The following is a 13,524-nucleotide window of genomic DNA, read 5'->3' as shown; positions in this document are numbered from 1 at the left end:
GGTGACCAGGTGTATTGTCAGTGAGCAGCAATATTTTGAAAGGAATCTTTTTTTCTGAGGAGTAGGTCTCAACTGTGGGCTTAAAATACTCAGTAAATAATAATATAAACGGATGTGCTGTCATCCAGGCTTTGTCATTCTGTTTATAGAGCACAGGTAGAGAAAGATTTAGCATCATTCTTAAGGGCCCTAGGATTTTTGGAATGGTAAATGAACATTGGCTTTAGCTTAAAGTCACCAGCTGCATTAGCCCCTAACGAGAGTCAGCCTGTCATTTGAAGCTTTGAAGCCAAACATTGACTTCTCCTTAGTAGCTATGATAGTCCTACAGGACATCTTCTAACATAAGGCTGTTTCATCTACATGGCAAATCTGTTTTTTAGTGTGGCCACCTTCATCAGTGATCTAGCTACATCTTCTGGATAACTTGCTGCAGCTTCTACATCAGCACTTGCTGCTTCACTTGCACTTTACGTTATGGAGAAGGTTTCTTTCGTTAAATGTCATGAGCCAACCTCTGTTAAGCTTCAGACTTTTCTTCTGCAGCTTCCTTACCTCTCTTAGCCTTCATAGAATTGAAGAGAGTTAGGGCCTTGCTCTGGATTAGGCTTTGGCTTAAGGGAATGTTGTGGCAGGTTTGATCTTCTTTCCTGTCCAATAAAACTTTCTTCATGTCATCAGTAAGGCTGTTTTGCTTTCTTGTCATTCTTGAGTTCACTGGAGGGGCACTTGTAATTTCCTTCAAGAACTTTTCCTTTGCATTCACAACTTGGCTAACTGGTGAAAGAGGCCTAGCTTTCGGCCTGTCTTGGCTTTTGACATGCCTTCCTCACTAAGCTTTATCATTTCTAGCTTTTTATTTTAAGTGAGAGACATGTGACTCTTCTTTACACCTGAGCATTTAGAGGCCACTGTAGGGTTGGTAATTGGCCTGATTTAAATATTTTTATGTCTCTGGGAATAGGGAGTAACATCAAAGGTCACTGATCACAGATCACCGTAACAGATATAATAATAATGAAAAAGTTTGAAATATTGCTAGAATTACCAACATGTGACATAGAGACATGAAGTGAGCACATACTATTGGAAAGATGGTGCTGAAGAATTGCTTGATGCAGGATTGCCACAAACCTTCAGTTTGTAAAAAGAAATGCACTATCTGCGAAGCATAGTAATGTGAAGTGCAATAAAACAAGGTGTGCCACTGTTTACTGTGCCTGTAAGTATAGAGCTTATTGTGACCAGCTTTTACTGAATTTAAAATCTCTTATTTTAGGGACTTTTAACTATAAATTCTTTAATAATTTTCTTTTTAAAATAAAGTTCATTTTTAAGAAGTACAAAAGTAGAATGAGTTTAATATAATCATAGAAAGAATGCAAAGATATATTAAGAAAAAAATTTCCTACTTTCATTTGCCACTTTCTGTCCAACCCAGTGTTAGCCTAGTATGTACCTTTGTGCTAAAAAAAAAAATTAGAAATAGAAATAGAAATAATAAAAAAAATTTAAATATATATATATATAGAGAGAGAGAGAGAAAATATGGGAGCATGCATGTGTGTGTTCTGTGTGTGTGTATGTCAGAAAGACAGAGTCAGGCAGTCAGGCAGAGACAGAGAATCTGATAGAGACACACAAATACATATAGAATAGTTTCCCTGCCTTAAAAATTCACCTTCATCCTTCCCACTTCCATAACCCCTGGCAACCACTGATTCACACCCCCCACCCCCCACCCTCCTCCCCATAGTTTTGCTTTTTCATGGATGTCATATAGTTAGAACCGTATAGTATATAGCCTTTTCAAATTGGCTTCTTTCCCTTAGCAATATGCATTTAAAGGTTTTTCCACGTCTTTTTGTGGATTGAAGGTCATTTCTTTTTAATGCCAAATAATATTCCATTATCTAGGTGTACCATAGTTTGTTTAGCCATTCACCTGTTGAAGGACATTTTGGTTGCTTCCAAGTTTTGACTGTTACAAACAAAGCTGCTGTAAGTATTTATGTGCAGGGAATCGTGTGGATGTAAGTTTCAACTCCTTTGAGTAAATACCAAGGATTGTTGGATCGTATGTAGGAGTACGTTTAGTTTTATAAGAAACTGCCAACCTGCCTTCCAAAGTGGCTGTACCATTTTGCATTCCCACAAGCAGTGAACGAGAGAGTTCCTGTTACAGCACATTCTCTTCAGCATTTGGTGATGTCGGTGTTTTAGATTTTTGCAGTTACAGTAGGTATATAGTAGTATTTCATTGTTGTTTTAATTTGCAATTCTCTAATTAAAGCTTGATACATATTGCCAAATTAAACTTTCAAAATATTTATACCGATTTACTACTGGCACTGTATAACAGTATCTATTTACCTCACACCTTTGTTAATACTGTGTACTGTTTTCTGAAATCTTTTCCTCTTAGTTAAATGTAGTATATTGTTGCTTTGACTTGTATATTTTGATTAATAGTGAGATTAAATATTTTCTATGTGTTTTTTTTGGACATAAATATTCTTTCGCATATTGCCTGTTCACTTTTTTCTTATTTTCTGTTGTGGGATTGGTCTTTTTATATGCTGATTTGCAAGACCTCCTTTTATATTAAGGATATATATTAATCTATTTATTATATATTGCAAATACATTTTTTGCCAGTTTATCATTTGCCTTTTACCTCTATTTCATACTGTTTTCTTATGCAGTGCTTCTAAATTTTTATTTAGTGAAATCTGTCAACTTTTTATTGGCTTTGACTTTGGTATAACTGCTCACCTCCTTATGAGGCTACTACATATTTGTCCAAATACCATTTTGCTTATTCTTTTTGCAATGACTTAAAAAATGGCTGTTTTTATAGTTATTACATGTATATCTGGGATTTGTTTTCTGGTGTATGTTATAGACTGTTCTGTCTGTCCCTACAGTATGACAGGCCATATTAATTTCTAGTAGGGCAAGTGTTTATTTTCAGAACTGTTTTGGCCAGTACTCTGGTTTGTTTTCTTCGAGGTAAATTTTAGAGTTATTTTGTCAAGTTAAGTGTACCCACAGCGAAAGAATTAAAACAACCATTGATTTTTATTGAAAGTGCTTTTAAAATACAGAGAATTTTACAGTTTGGTATTTCTTAATGAATTTGTATAATTTTTGTTAAAGTTTCTTTATAATTATTTGTAGTATTTTTTTCTATTGTGGAGTCACTTAAATTTTATTTTCTAATGACTTGTTGCTGCATAAATGAAGTCTTGCTTTTTGTATATTGATTTTTCTCTAACCCAGGCACACTCTCTGTTCTTTGGCTTTTTTTTATTGGACTATTATGAAATCTTGGCATTTTTTTCTTTTCTTTTTTTGTTTTTGTTTTTGACCATTATAAAATCTTGGCATCTCTCTATTCTTTTGCATTTTCCAGGAAGATAGTCATCTCATCTACCAATAATTATATTTTTGTCTCTTTCAACATTTAATACTTTGCTTAAATTTTACTTACTAAATTTAAATTTAAGTTTTTAATTTTAAATTTTACTTCCAGATAAGAGTTAGTATTAATGAATTTTTTGTCTTGTATATATAGTACCTGTCATTTTCCTATTAAATATGGCATTGGTTGTTGGTTTCAGAGAGGTACCATAATAAACTTTTAAGAAAGAATCCTTCTAGTGCAAGTTTTACTAAGAGTTCTTTGCACCATTTTAAATTAGGAACTGATTGTAAACTATATTCAGATGCCTTTTTTGTCATGATTATAGTTTTTCTCTTTTCACAGATGTAATGAATTAGCTTTTTCGTTTTTGAATTTCTAAATAAAAGTCTGCTTGATTGTGATATTTCTCTGTATAGCTTTGGATTCAATTTGTGTAAGCTTCATTTAGGGTTTTTTAATCTCTCATAAGCACAGTTGTATAATTTGTGTATGTGTGTGTGCTATGTGCTATTTTAGGTTCTGGTAGCAAGACTAAGCTTTATAAAATAAAGTTGTGATTTTTATGCCTTCACAGTGTTATAACACCCAGAGTAAAGGGTTTGGATCCCTGGATTGGCCAGTCACCAAAACAAATAAAAAATAAATAATTAATTATTACGCTTTCAAATACTCTGAATCTTATAAACAGAATTAAGTTATATGTTTATTGAAGGTTTAATAGACATTATCTAAAGTCCATCTGGACCCACACTCTTTCTTTTTTTATTAAAAGCAATACTTTTAACAGCTTTTAAGTTTTCTTTGTGAACTATATATACTGTTTTTATTCAGATTCTGCTGAGACAATTTGCTTGATGTCTGAAACAGTTAAGAATTTATTTTACATTAGTCACATCCAGAAACTATACAATGTGGAAATGAGCAGGGTTGAATTTTATTATAATTATATTTAAGTCAGAACAGTTTTCTTTTGGAGAAGAAATCTGGGTTGGACGTTTCCTTGGGATGTGTTTACTGATAATAAATTCAGAGAGAAAAATGAATGTCACTAAAGTGGCAACAAAACACTTCTTTTCAAGGATTAATCCCCCCCACCCCCAGCATTTTATTGTGAAAATTTTTGAACCTATCGACAAGTTGTAAAAATAAGTCTTTAATGTGTTAATTATCCTCATTCTTAGGTGCATTTTATCTGGTGTTTGAATATATGGACCATGATTTGATGGGACTACTGGAATCAGGCTTGGTTCATTTTAATGAAAATCACATAAAGTCATTTATGAGACAGCTCATGGAAGGTCTGGATTATTGTCACAAGAAGAACTTCTTGCATAGAGATATTAAATGTTCGAATATCCTTCTGAATAATAGGTATGGATATGAGCCTGATACATATGTTTAAAATGAGTGTTACATAATGTATACCTTGATTCTGTTAAAAGGATTTAGGATTTAGTTTATTCCATACAAACTATTTTAACAAAACAATATTATAGCTTGGGCTGTCTCTAAATTTGTATTAAATATAGATTGACTCCCAATAATAGTTTGTAATGTACATAAAATACTTAGTTGAATTTATTGCTTGATATTCTTTCAAATAATGTGAATGAATCTTCTGATAATTAGTACTATGATTTCAGCTTTATATTAAGAATAGATTTTAAAATTTTTTTTAAAAAACGGTCATCACTGTTTTAAAGTGAACCTTTTAAAAGTGTATGTACACACACATACATATATAAAAGGGTACTTCAAAAGTTCATGGAAATATTTGTATTATCTTTTAATTCTGTTCTTCCACAAACTTTTTGAAATAACTTTGCACATATTTAAAGCTTATGTTAAGTATTTTAGTAACAGCATAATCTGAACTCTGATATTACTCTTGTAATTGGTACTATTTATTAGTTTAAATGAAGCAGGCCTGGTGCTGATTTTAATTAGTAGGAAGTGTTCTATGCACCTATCCCCTCTAAGAATTGGAAAATTAAACATAAAGTGCTGTGACTTAGTTCTTGAGCATTGTTGACTGTAATTGAACAAGTAATTTGTCTTACTTTATACTAGAAATTATGTCATTTTGTTTTATTTTCATTGAAGTGTACTTTTCTAAATAAGAACTGCATAGTATTGAAATACTATTATACTAGTGCTATTTATAATAATAGTAATTATAATAATACTATAATAATAATACTAAACAAAACTATCCAAAGCAAAATATTGATGTACCTTATCTGGTGAATTTATGTACCACTTGCTCTGTAGGACCGTGGTGGTACTTCATGCAGTGTTGGCAAAGTTAAAATTTATATAAGTGTATTTTTTATTAGTTCTAGGAATAGAATATGAATGTGTATTATCAATTAAGAGTAGACTAATATCTTTTATTCATTTTGTCTTATTTCCACCAGAGGGCAGATAAAACTTGCAGATTTTGGACTTGCTCGATTATATAGCTCAGAAGAAAGGTAAGGATACTATTAAATGAATATTGTAGTCATTAGAGTCCAATATTAGAAACTATACTAAGGATACCTTATTGATAGTTTTTTTGTTTTTTTTTAAGGGAAATTTAATTTACATTGCTGGATACTCAAAATAATGAAATTTTATACCATATTGGGTTGACTTTTAATTGCAAAATTTTATATATTTATCTCAATTTCAAAATAATTGATTTTTAACAAATATTGGTAAATATGATTTCTTTTTAAAATGTGCATCTTTAAGTGTGACCAAAATGAACTTATGAATTTTTTAAATTCAAACTTAAATTTCCAATCCAGATCCAGACATTAAGGTGTTCTTAAGTTTTATGTTTTGTGAAAAACCTTAGGATATGCTTTTTAAATTGCATGTTTAAACTTATATTGTTTTAACTATTGTTTTAGACTTAAGGTTTTTTGGTCTACTGTTGTTGCCTTTTTTCTTTCTCTCTTTTTTTTTTCCTTCTTCCTTTTAACTCCGTAGAACTTCTTAGTCTAAAGTTGGGGTGTGTAGATACACTTAGCTCATTTGTGTCTGGAGGTAGTGAAACATGACTTGTTTTATTAGAACTAATATGGAATCTCAAAATAAAATACTGTTGTGAAGTAGTGGATTTTATGTAAAAAAACGAAACAAAAGAAAACAAAAAAGCTATGGAATTAATTGGACTTAATAAATTTGTAGTCAGTTTTACCCATTTTTTCCCTGCCTTTATTTTCAGATTTATATATAAATGTGTGTGTGTGTGTGTGTATTTGTATTATAGTTTTAAAATTTGGTATGGCAATTCTGTCATTTTTTAGTATTGCTGTACTTTAATATAATGAAACATCAGTTGATTAGAATTCTTAGAAATAGATGTTCGCTTTCAGTGAATTTTTGCCAGTTTTTGGTTAGTTAAAATAAATAAAATCTCTTTTTCGTTTGAATTTTTCAGAGTAAAAAGTCTGTTTTTTAAATCTTGCAGTGCCCATGACAGCATTTTTTAAAAGTTTATTTTTTTGTCATGTACTAATTGTACATATTTATAGGGTACAGAGTGATATTTTGATACATGTATAAACTGTGTGATGATCAAATCAAGCTAATTAGCATATCATTAACATAACAATGGTCATTTCTTTGTGATGAGAACATTTGAACTCCTCTCTTCCGTCCGTTTGAAAATATACAATAAATTATTGTTAAGTATAGACAACTAGCACTACTATGGAATACTAGAACATATTCTTCCTAACTAGATAAGATTCTATATCCATTAACTAAGCTCTCCTCGCACCCCCCTTCCCAGCTTCTCGTAACCACAATTGTACTCTCTACTGCTGTGAGCTCACTTTTGTTTTATCTTCCACATGTGAGTGAGAACGTGTGGTATTTATCTTCTAATACCTGATTTATTTCAGTTAACATAATGTCTTCCAGGCTCATCCATGTTGCCGAGAATGACATGATTTTATTCTTTTTTTTAATGGCTGAGTAGTGTTTCATTGTGTACATATGCCACGTTTTCTTTATCATTCATCTGTTGATTGACACTTAGGTTGATTCCATATCTTAGCTAATGTGAAGGGCTGAATGACTTTAAAGTTCAAAAAATGTTGGCAGAGCCAAGGGTATATCAAGGTTTTTGACTCCCAATTTTTTACTCTTTCCATCATACACATATTGTGTAATAGTGCCTCATTGTAGAAGTTGAGAAATCGTTTTGAATTATACCTACTCCAGAACTTCACTTGAAGTATATTGTTTGAATGACTAAATCTCTGTGGCTATTTTTGGGGCGGGGGGGGAATTCTGGTTAATTTAAGGATTCTACCTACTTTCACTGAAGTTATATTATTCGTAAGACAAGTATGTGTCTGTCATATTTGAATATAAATTCCTTATGTTTTTAATAGGTTTCAGTGAAGATGGAAAACTGCTAATTACCATTTTCATCTAATAGATTTTTTTTAATGCAGATATTCGTGCGCATTTGGAATAGAAATGTTTTAGAAAAATAGATGTGTTTTAGATATGACTGTAAAGCCAGATTTTATATGTCAAACTCTATTTTTCTATTGATTTTTATTTTAAAATGTAATGATGGGTTCCAGGGGAGTACCAGGGGTGTGGTGTGTTCACTGGGCCATGGCCCCTGTTGCCCTGTGAGATTGATATGGGAATTTTGAGTTTAGAGGCAGGAAGTTTAAAATTCCATAGCTTGCATCATTAGGTAATGTATACTGAATTTTTCTGCTGAATCAAATTTACAATTAAAAGAGAAAAACTTGGCATATCATTTTGTTTTATAAGCAAATATCCTATCCTTAAGGGGTTTATATATTCCTTTAAAACTCCTCTTTTTTAGATTAGAATAATTCTAATTTCTTTTAAATCAATTGGAGAAATAGGCTTAATGTAATGGAATTCCTTTAAAATACATATATTGTTTTAATGAATTTTAGTAATATACTCATTTTTAGAAATCTTCCTTTAGGGGATTTATTGTATTGTCCCAAATTTTCTTGAAATAAATATACTGTAAATGATTTTTCATTCATATTTCTTTGTTATTATAAGCAGAAAGCAAGGTGTAAGGCCTTACTGAAATATACCTATGCAAATAAGTCATTTTGAAGTATTTTCTAAGTAATTAGCTACTACAGATAGAATAACTGAAGTGTTCAAGGATTTAGCATAAGATTTTTTATTTCAAAATAAAGTAGATTTTAGCTTAACACTGTAATGGCATCAACCATAACTCTCTCACTTGTTTGATTTTGGATATGCTTTTTTTGTTGTTGTTGAGGAAGACAGGGTGGAATTACAGCTAGTACTTGAGGGTCTGTGACCAATATGGGTCTTCTCTATCATGGGTGCTATAATAGAAGAAAGGAGGAGAACCACTGGATTATAATTAGGTCTGTGTGTGGTGGGGGGGGGGTGACCTCTTTATCTTGTAGAACCATTTTCTCGTTTTGAACATCAATATTCATACTTTGTCGCATTCAGCATTGGGAACTGTAGAACTTGCAAACAGAGGATTTACTTGTTCCTATACCTATTTTAAGTACAACTGAGTTTTTATTTTACCAAGTCATTGCTCCAGTGCTTTTCAAAAGGACAGCATATCTTTCTGTCTTTGTGTGACTGTCCCATATGAAAAAAAAATGTTTTCCACGTTAGTTAAAACTAACTTAATTTTCTATAGAAGGAACTATAACTTAGCTCATTTACTTTTTTAATGCAAGGAACATAAAACCCATAGTCTTAAATCAGGAAGCTTTGGTTCTAGTCCTGGCCTTGCTATTTAACCAGTTTTGGAATCTTGGTCAAGTCTCTTAATCTCTCTGGGCCTCATTATTCTCAAATTGAAGATTAAAGTTTTAAAATCTCCCAAATCCTGGGCCGGCCCGTGGCTCACTCGGGAGAGTGCGGTGCTTATAAAATCTCCCAAATCCTTATTTATAAGGTATTGAAAAACATATCTTTCATGGTTTAATAACTACCGTGATCGAAATAAAAATTTTTTAAAAATAATGTCCAGCAAGCCTACTGCATTTCTATATAATGATTCAATAACAAGGAGAGAGAAGTGGAAAATGCACTAGTTTACCACCACCTTCCCAAAACACACACTGTTTAAAAGGCAATATCGCCACCTAGTGGCTTTTCAGAAAATTGCCGTTAAAAGCAAAATGAAATTTTCCCAAAGCTATAGGTTTTAATGGGTGAGGAAGACAGTATTACCTCTTGCTACTTGTCCAAGGACTAGATGAAATTATTCAGCATTAAATTGTTGCCTTAATTCTTGTCATTATTATTTGTGTCCTTTACTTGTCACTCAATCTAGAATTGTAGTTATTTTAGAGACAAGGACCATATTTTGTACTTATGTGTTTTCTATGTCCTGAAACATCAAATGCATTCATGGTAAATGCTTAATTAATTCTGATCTGAGAGAATGTGATCCTGATCTGGAAGACCGTCCTGATATAGATCAGTGCAGGACCTTTTGGGATTTCAGGTAATACAAAGAGTCTTCTGGAAAGCCCTGGACAAGATTAGAACTGTGGTAATATAAAGATTACTAACAGCATATGAATAGTAATAAATAATGCCTAAACCTTCAGCAATAGAAATTGCACTTAGATCACTGATTTAACTGTAAGATTACGATTAAATTTTACTTCCTTCAGCACTGATGGGAGCATATAAAGTGGAAAAGGCAACTTAATTATTTAGGATACAGTCTTCCCCCCTCCTGGTGTTGGGGAAATCTCACCCATGTACTTAATGTTAAACACACAATTCTAAATCTTAAGCCTTGATCTTTCTTCTGATTTCCAGACATGTGCACCTACTGGACATCTCCACCTAGATGATCTGGGTACCTTAAATTAAACCTTATTACAAAACCTATCTCCTTCTCCAGAAAAAAAGTCTGCTCCTTTTCCTTTATTCCCTATTTTAGTTAAATGTATTCAGTCACTCTCACATACATCCACTGTAAATAGAATTTTATTCGTTTTCCTGCCTCTGGTCTTTCTCCCTAATTTTCTTCTTTTCTGCCACTTTTATCCACTGCCATCCCCAGCCCTATAGATAATAGTAGAGTTGAACTATTTACAGTTCCTTAAATATGCTGTGGTCTTGCATGCCTTTGTGAATCTACATAAGCTGTTTTATTTTTTATGGACTTATATCTCATTACCTCAGTTTAACAAATTTGGTTTTTTTTCCTTCACTGTGCAGTTCAGGCATTACCTCCTTTGAAATTTGCCCCTAGTCCCACAGACCTCTGGATGCATTTCCCTTTATGTGTTGAATACATTGTTCATTATTCTATATAGTACTGATAGCGCATATTGTAGTTTATTATCTATATTACCACCAGACTTAAAGGTCTAAACAACTGCAACTATGGTTTTTTTGTTTGTTTGGTCCACTGCTCTTTAGCACAGTGTCTAGCTCAGAGTTTCAAGAAAATATTTGTTTATAAAGAAAGGAAAAGGAAGGAACAAACTTAACTAGCATTTGTGTATGGCACTTCATTATATATAGTTCCCTTTCACAGGAATTATTTTAAGAGAAAGTCCTCTGAGATGCAGGTATTATTATTCTTATGCATGTTTTAAAGGTAAGGAAATTGAAGTTTAGAAAATTTAACTGCATTTACAAGATCGCACAACCAGTAAGTGGTAGAGCTAAGGGTCTTTTCTGAAAGACTGTTTATTTCTATTACACTGGAGTGCTTTCCTTGTAAGACTCTGGATCCAGCCTTGATTACTTAAAAGGTGTCTTCTAGAGGCCTCTCAAGTCTGCTTTAGAGGTACCATTAGGCTGATGACAATTTTTAGAGTTCTTTTGTAGCAAAGGTTCTACTGAATTTAACTGTCCTGCCTTCTCACCCTACAAATATACTATTTTATTTTTGCCAAATGAAATATGCCGTACTCTTGGTCTTCCAGCAGGTTAGCAAGTTGGGTGATATTTCTATTTTGGAGTCTCCCTTAGTCATATTGAATTTCATCGTATTTTAAGAAGCTTGAAAGCTCCTTAAATATCTAATGAGAAATCTCTAAATGAGAAATGTTTTTATAGCATCAAATATTTAAAATTACCTGAGATTTCGCCTGAAAATTTTATTATTTACAAGTGTGATGATTTTTCATTTTAATATTTCGTTAACCACATTAAAGTAGGTTTAAAAATATGAAGGAAGTGGATTTTTTTAGGTGTTACTTCCTTAGCAGAGAAAGAAATAGTCTGCCTCTTTTTCAAAAACTGCTAATGAGACTTTCAGATGAAGGTATGTAGTAGAAATTGAAATTCAGAATATTTAATGTTGAGATAATTATTTCTGGGCCTTTACAAAGTTTAGTTTTTGCCACGTAAGAATAATAGTTTATTGGAGTTACTATTTGTTTTTCTAATTTAATGTCAGAGGGAGTGTATGTATGTGTGTTTCTTGGTTGTGGGATTTATTGCTTGGAATTTATCATTATTTATGGAAATACATTGGGGTGGTTCATTTCATATTTTTAGATTTTCTTTTTTTTAAGTGTATAAATTTATTCTCTAACACCTAAGAACCTGATTATACGTTTTCCAGTCCTGTTTTTTGTGCCCCCCACCCCCCACCCCCGGGGTTAATTTGCCTTTTGTAAAGACTGGGTAGACATGCCTCAAGAATAATTTTTGTTTTAATTCATGAAAAAAAACTCACGTATACAATCACATCAGCTTACTGCTTCTCTTTGTGGTCTGAACAAGATCGTCTTTAAGATGTTGACAATGGGTAGCACATCTAGTAGACCAAGTCTGAAATGTTTATTTTTGAGGATTCTGGATTTTCATTTATTTGTCTACCTTTAGATGATCTATTTTTATAATGAACAGTGCTTTAATTTTCCTGTTTTTAAAACACAGTTTCAGTCTCTTTTACTTTTGTCTTTAAATTTGTCAACATAATATTCTAATCATAACATGCAATATTTTCTTGATAATGCTATAAACTATTACCAAATTGGGTGATACATGAAATTGGTCTTATTCTTATCTAACTCCGTCTGCCTTGGGATTTTCTTTTTTTTTTTTTTTAAAGATGACCGGTAAGGGGATCTTAACCCTTGACTTGGTGTTGTCAGCACCACGCTCAGCCAGTGAGCGAACCGGCCATCCGTATATGGGATCCGAACCCGGGGCCTTGGTGTTATCAGCACCACACTCTCCCGAGTGAGCCACGGGCCGGCCCTGCCTTGGGATTTTCTGTTAAAATTTTCTGTTTGCATACTCTCTCAACGTTTCTTTCTCATTAAATAATAAGGTGGAAAGTGAGGCATGGTACCTATTTTGCAAAATTTTTGAATAAATCATCATGATTTTTTTCTTGTCCGTAATAAAACTTATTTTCATTGACTTTTATCAGTGTTTCCTTTTAAACTTAGCTTATTAAAAACTAGTTTATTGAAAATATTTGAAACATAATTAAAGCACCACTAACTTGTAAGTTTTCTTGCCAGCTCTTTTCTCTCTCTGCTTTTTCTCCTTGCTCTGGAAAATGAGTGTTTGCTCAGCCCTCTTAGGGAACTGAAGGTTCAGTGTGGTTAGAGCAAAAACCAAATTATAAAGGATTTTATATACCTTGTGTGGCTATTCTCTAGAAGGAAGCGATGTGTACTAAAAGTGTAACACCTTCACACTTAATTTTATACTGTCACTTTGACTACATTTTGAAAAGTGGATTGGCTTGTAAGTCTGGAAGCAAGGACAGTCAATTAGAAAGCTGTTGCAGTAAATCAGGATAGGATGTTTATGGCTAGAACCAGGGAATGGTCATAGGTGTTGAAAAGAAAGAGATGAATTATATCACAAGGTTGTGGAGTTGTTAGAATTTGATGGTTGAATGTATGTTGTGAGATACATCCCTGTCTCCACTCCTACTGTAAGGTCTCTGCTTAAGCAACTAGGATAAGCTAAACTATTGTAACAGAGAGAACCTCAGATTTTAGTGGCTTAAAGAATAAGAAGTTTATGTATTTTTTTGACTTAATAATCTCAAGTGGTTGCTTACCTCAATGCACAATTAAGATTAGTTAATATTTAACCATATCACCAGG

At 32.5% G+C, this 13,524-nt stretch overlaps 1 protein-coding gene across 5 annotated transcripts in view; it reads left to right on the top strand.

Moving 5' to 3' along the window:
- The window catches only part of CDK13 (cyclin dependent kinase 13), a 106,586-nt gene that overhangs the window by 55,996 nt on the left and 37,066 nt on the right, over window positions 1-13,524 (top strand). For all 5 annotated transcript variants that reach the window (XM_063113904.1, XM_063113901.1, XM_063113900.1 and 2 more), the window contains 2 exons: window positions 4,609-4,798; window positions 5,845-5,901. In XM_063113904.1, coding sequence (XP_062969974.1) covers window positions 4,609-4,798; window positions 5,845-5,901 — 247 coding nt within the window. The remainder of the gene's footprint in view (window positions 1-4,608; window positions 4,799-5,844; window positions 5,902-13,524) is intronic.

This window comes from Cynocephalus volans, chromosome 11 (genome assembly GCF_027409185.1).
Source record: "Cynocephalus volans isolate mCynVol1 chromosome 11, mCynVol1.pri, whole genome shotgun sequence".
In the NCBI taxonomy this organism is placed as follows: Eukaryota; Metazoa; Chordata; class Mammalia; order Dermoptera; family Cynocephalidae; genus Cynocephalus; species Cynocephalus volans.
This window is presented reverse-complemented; position numbering and strand designations above follow the sequence as displayed.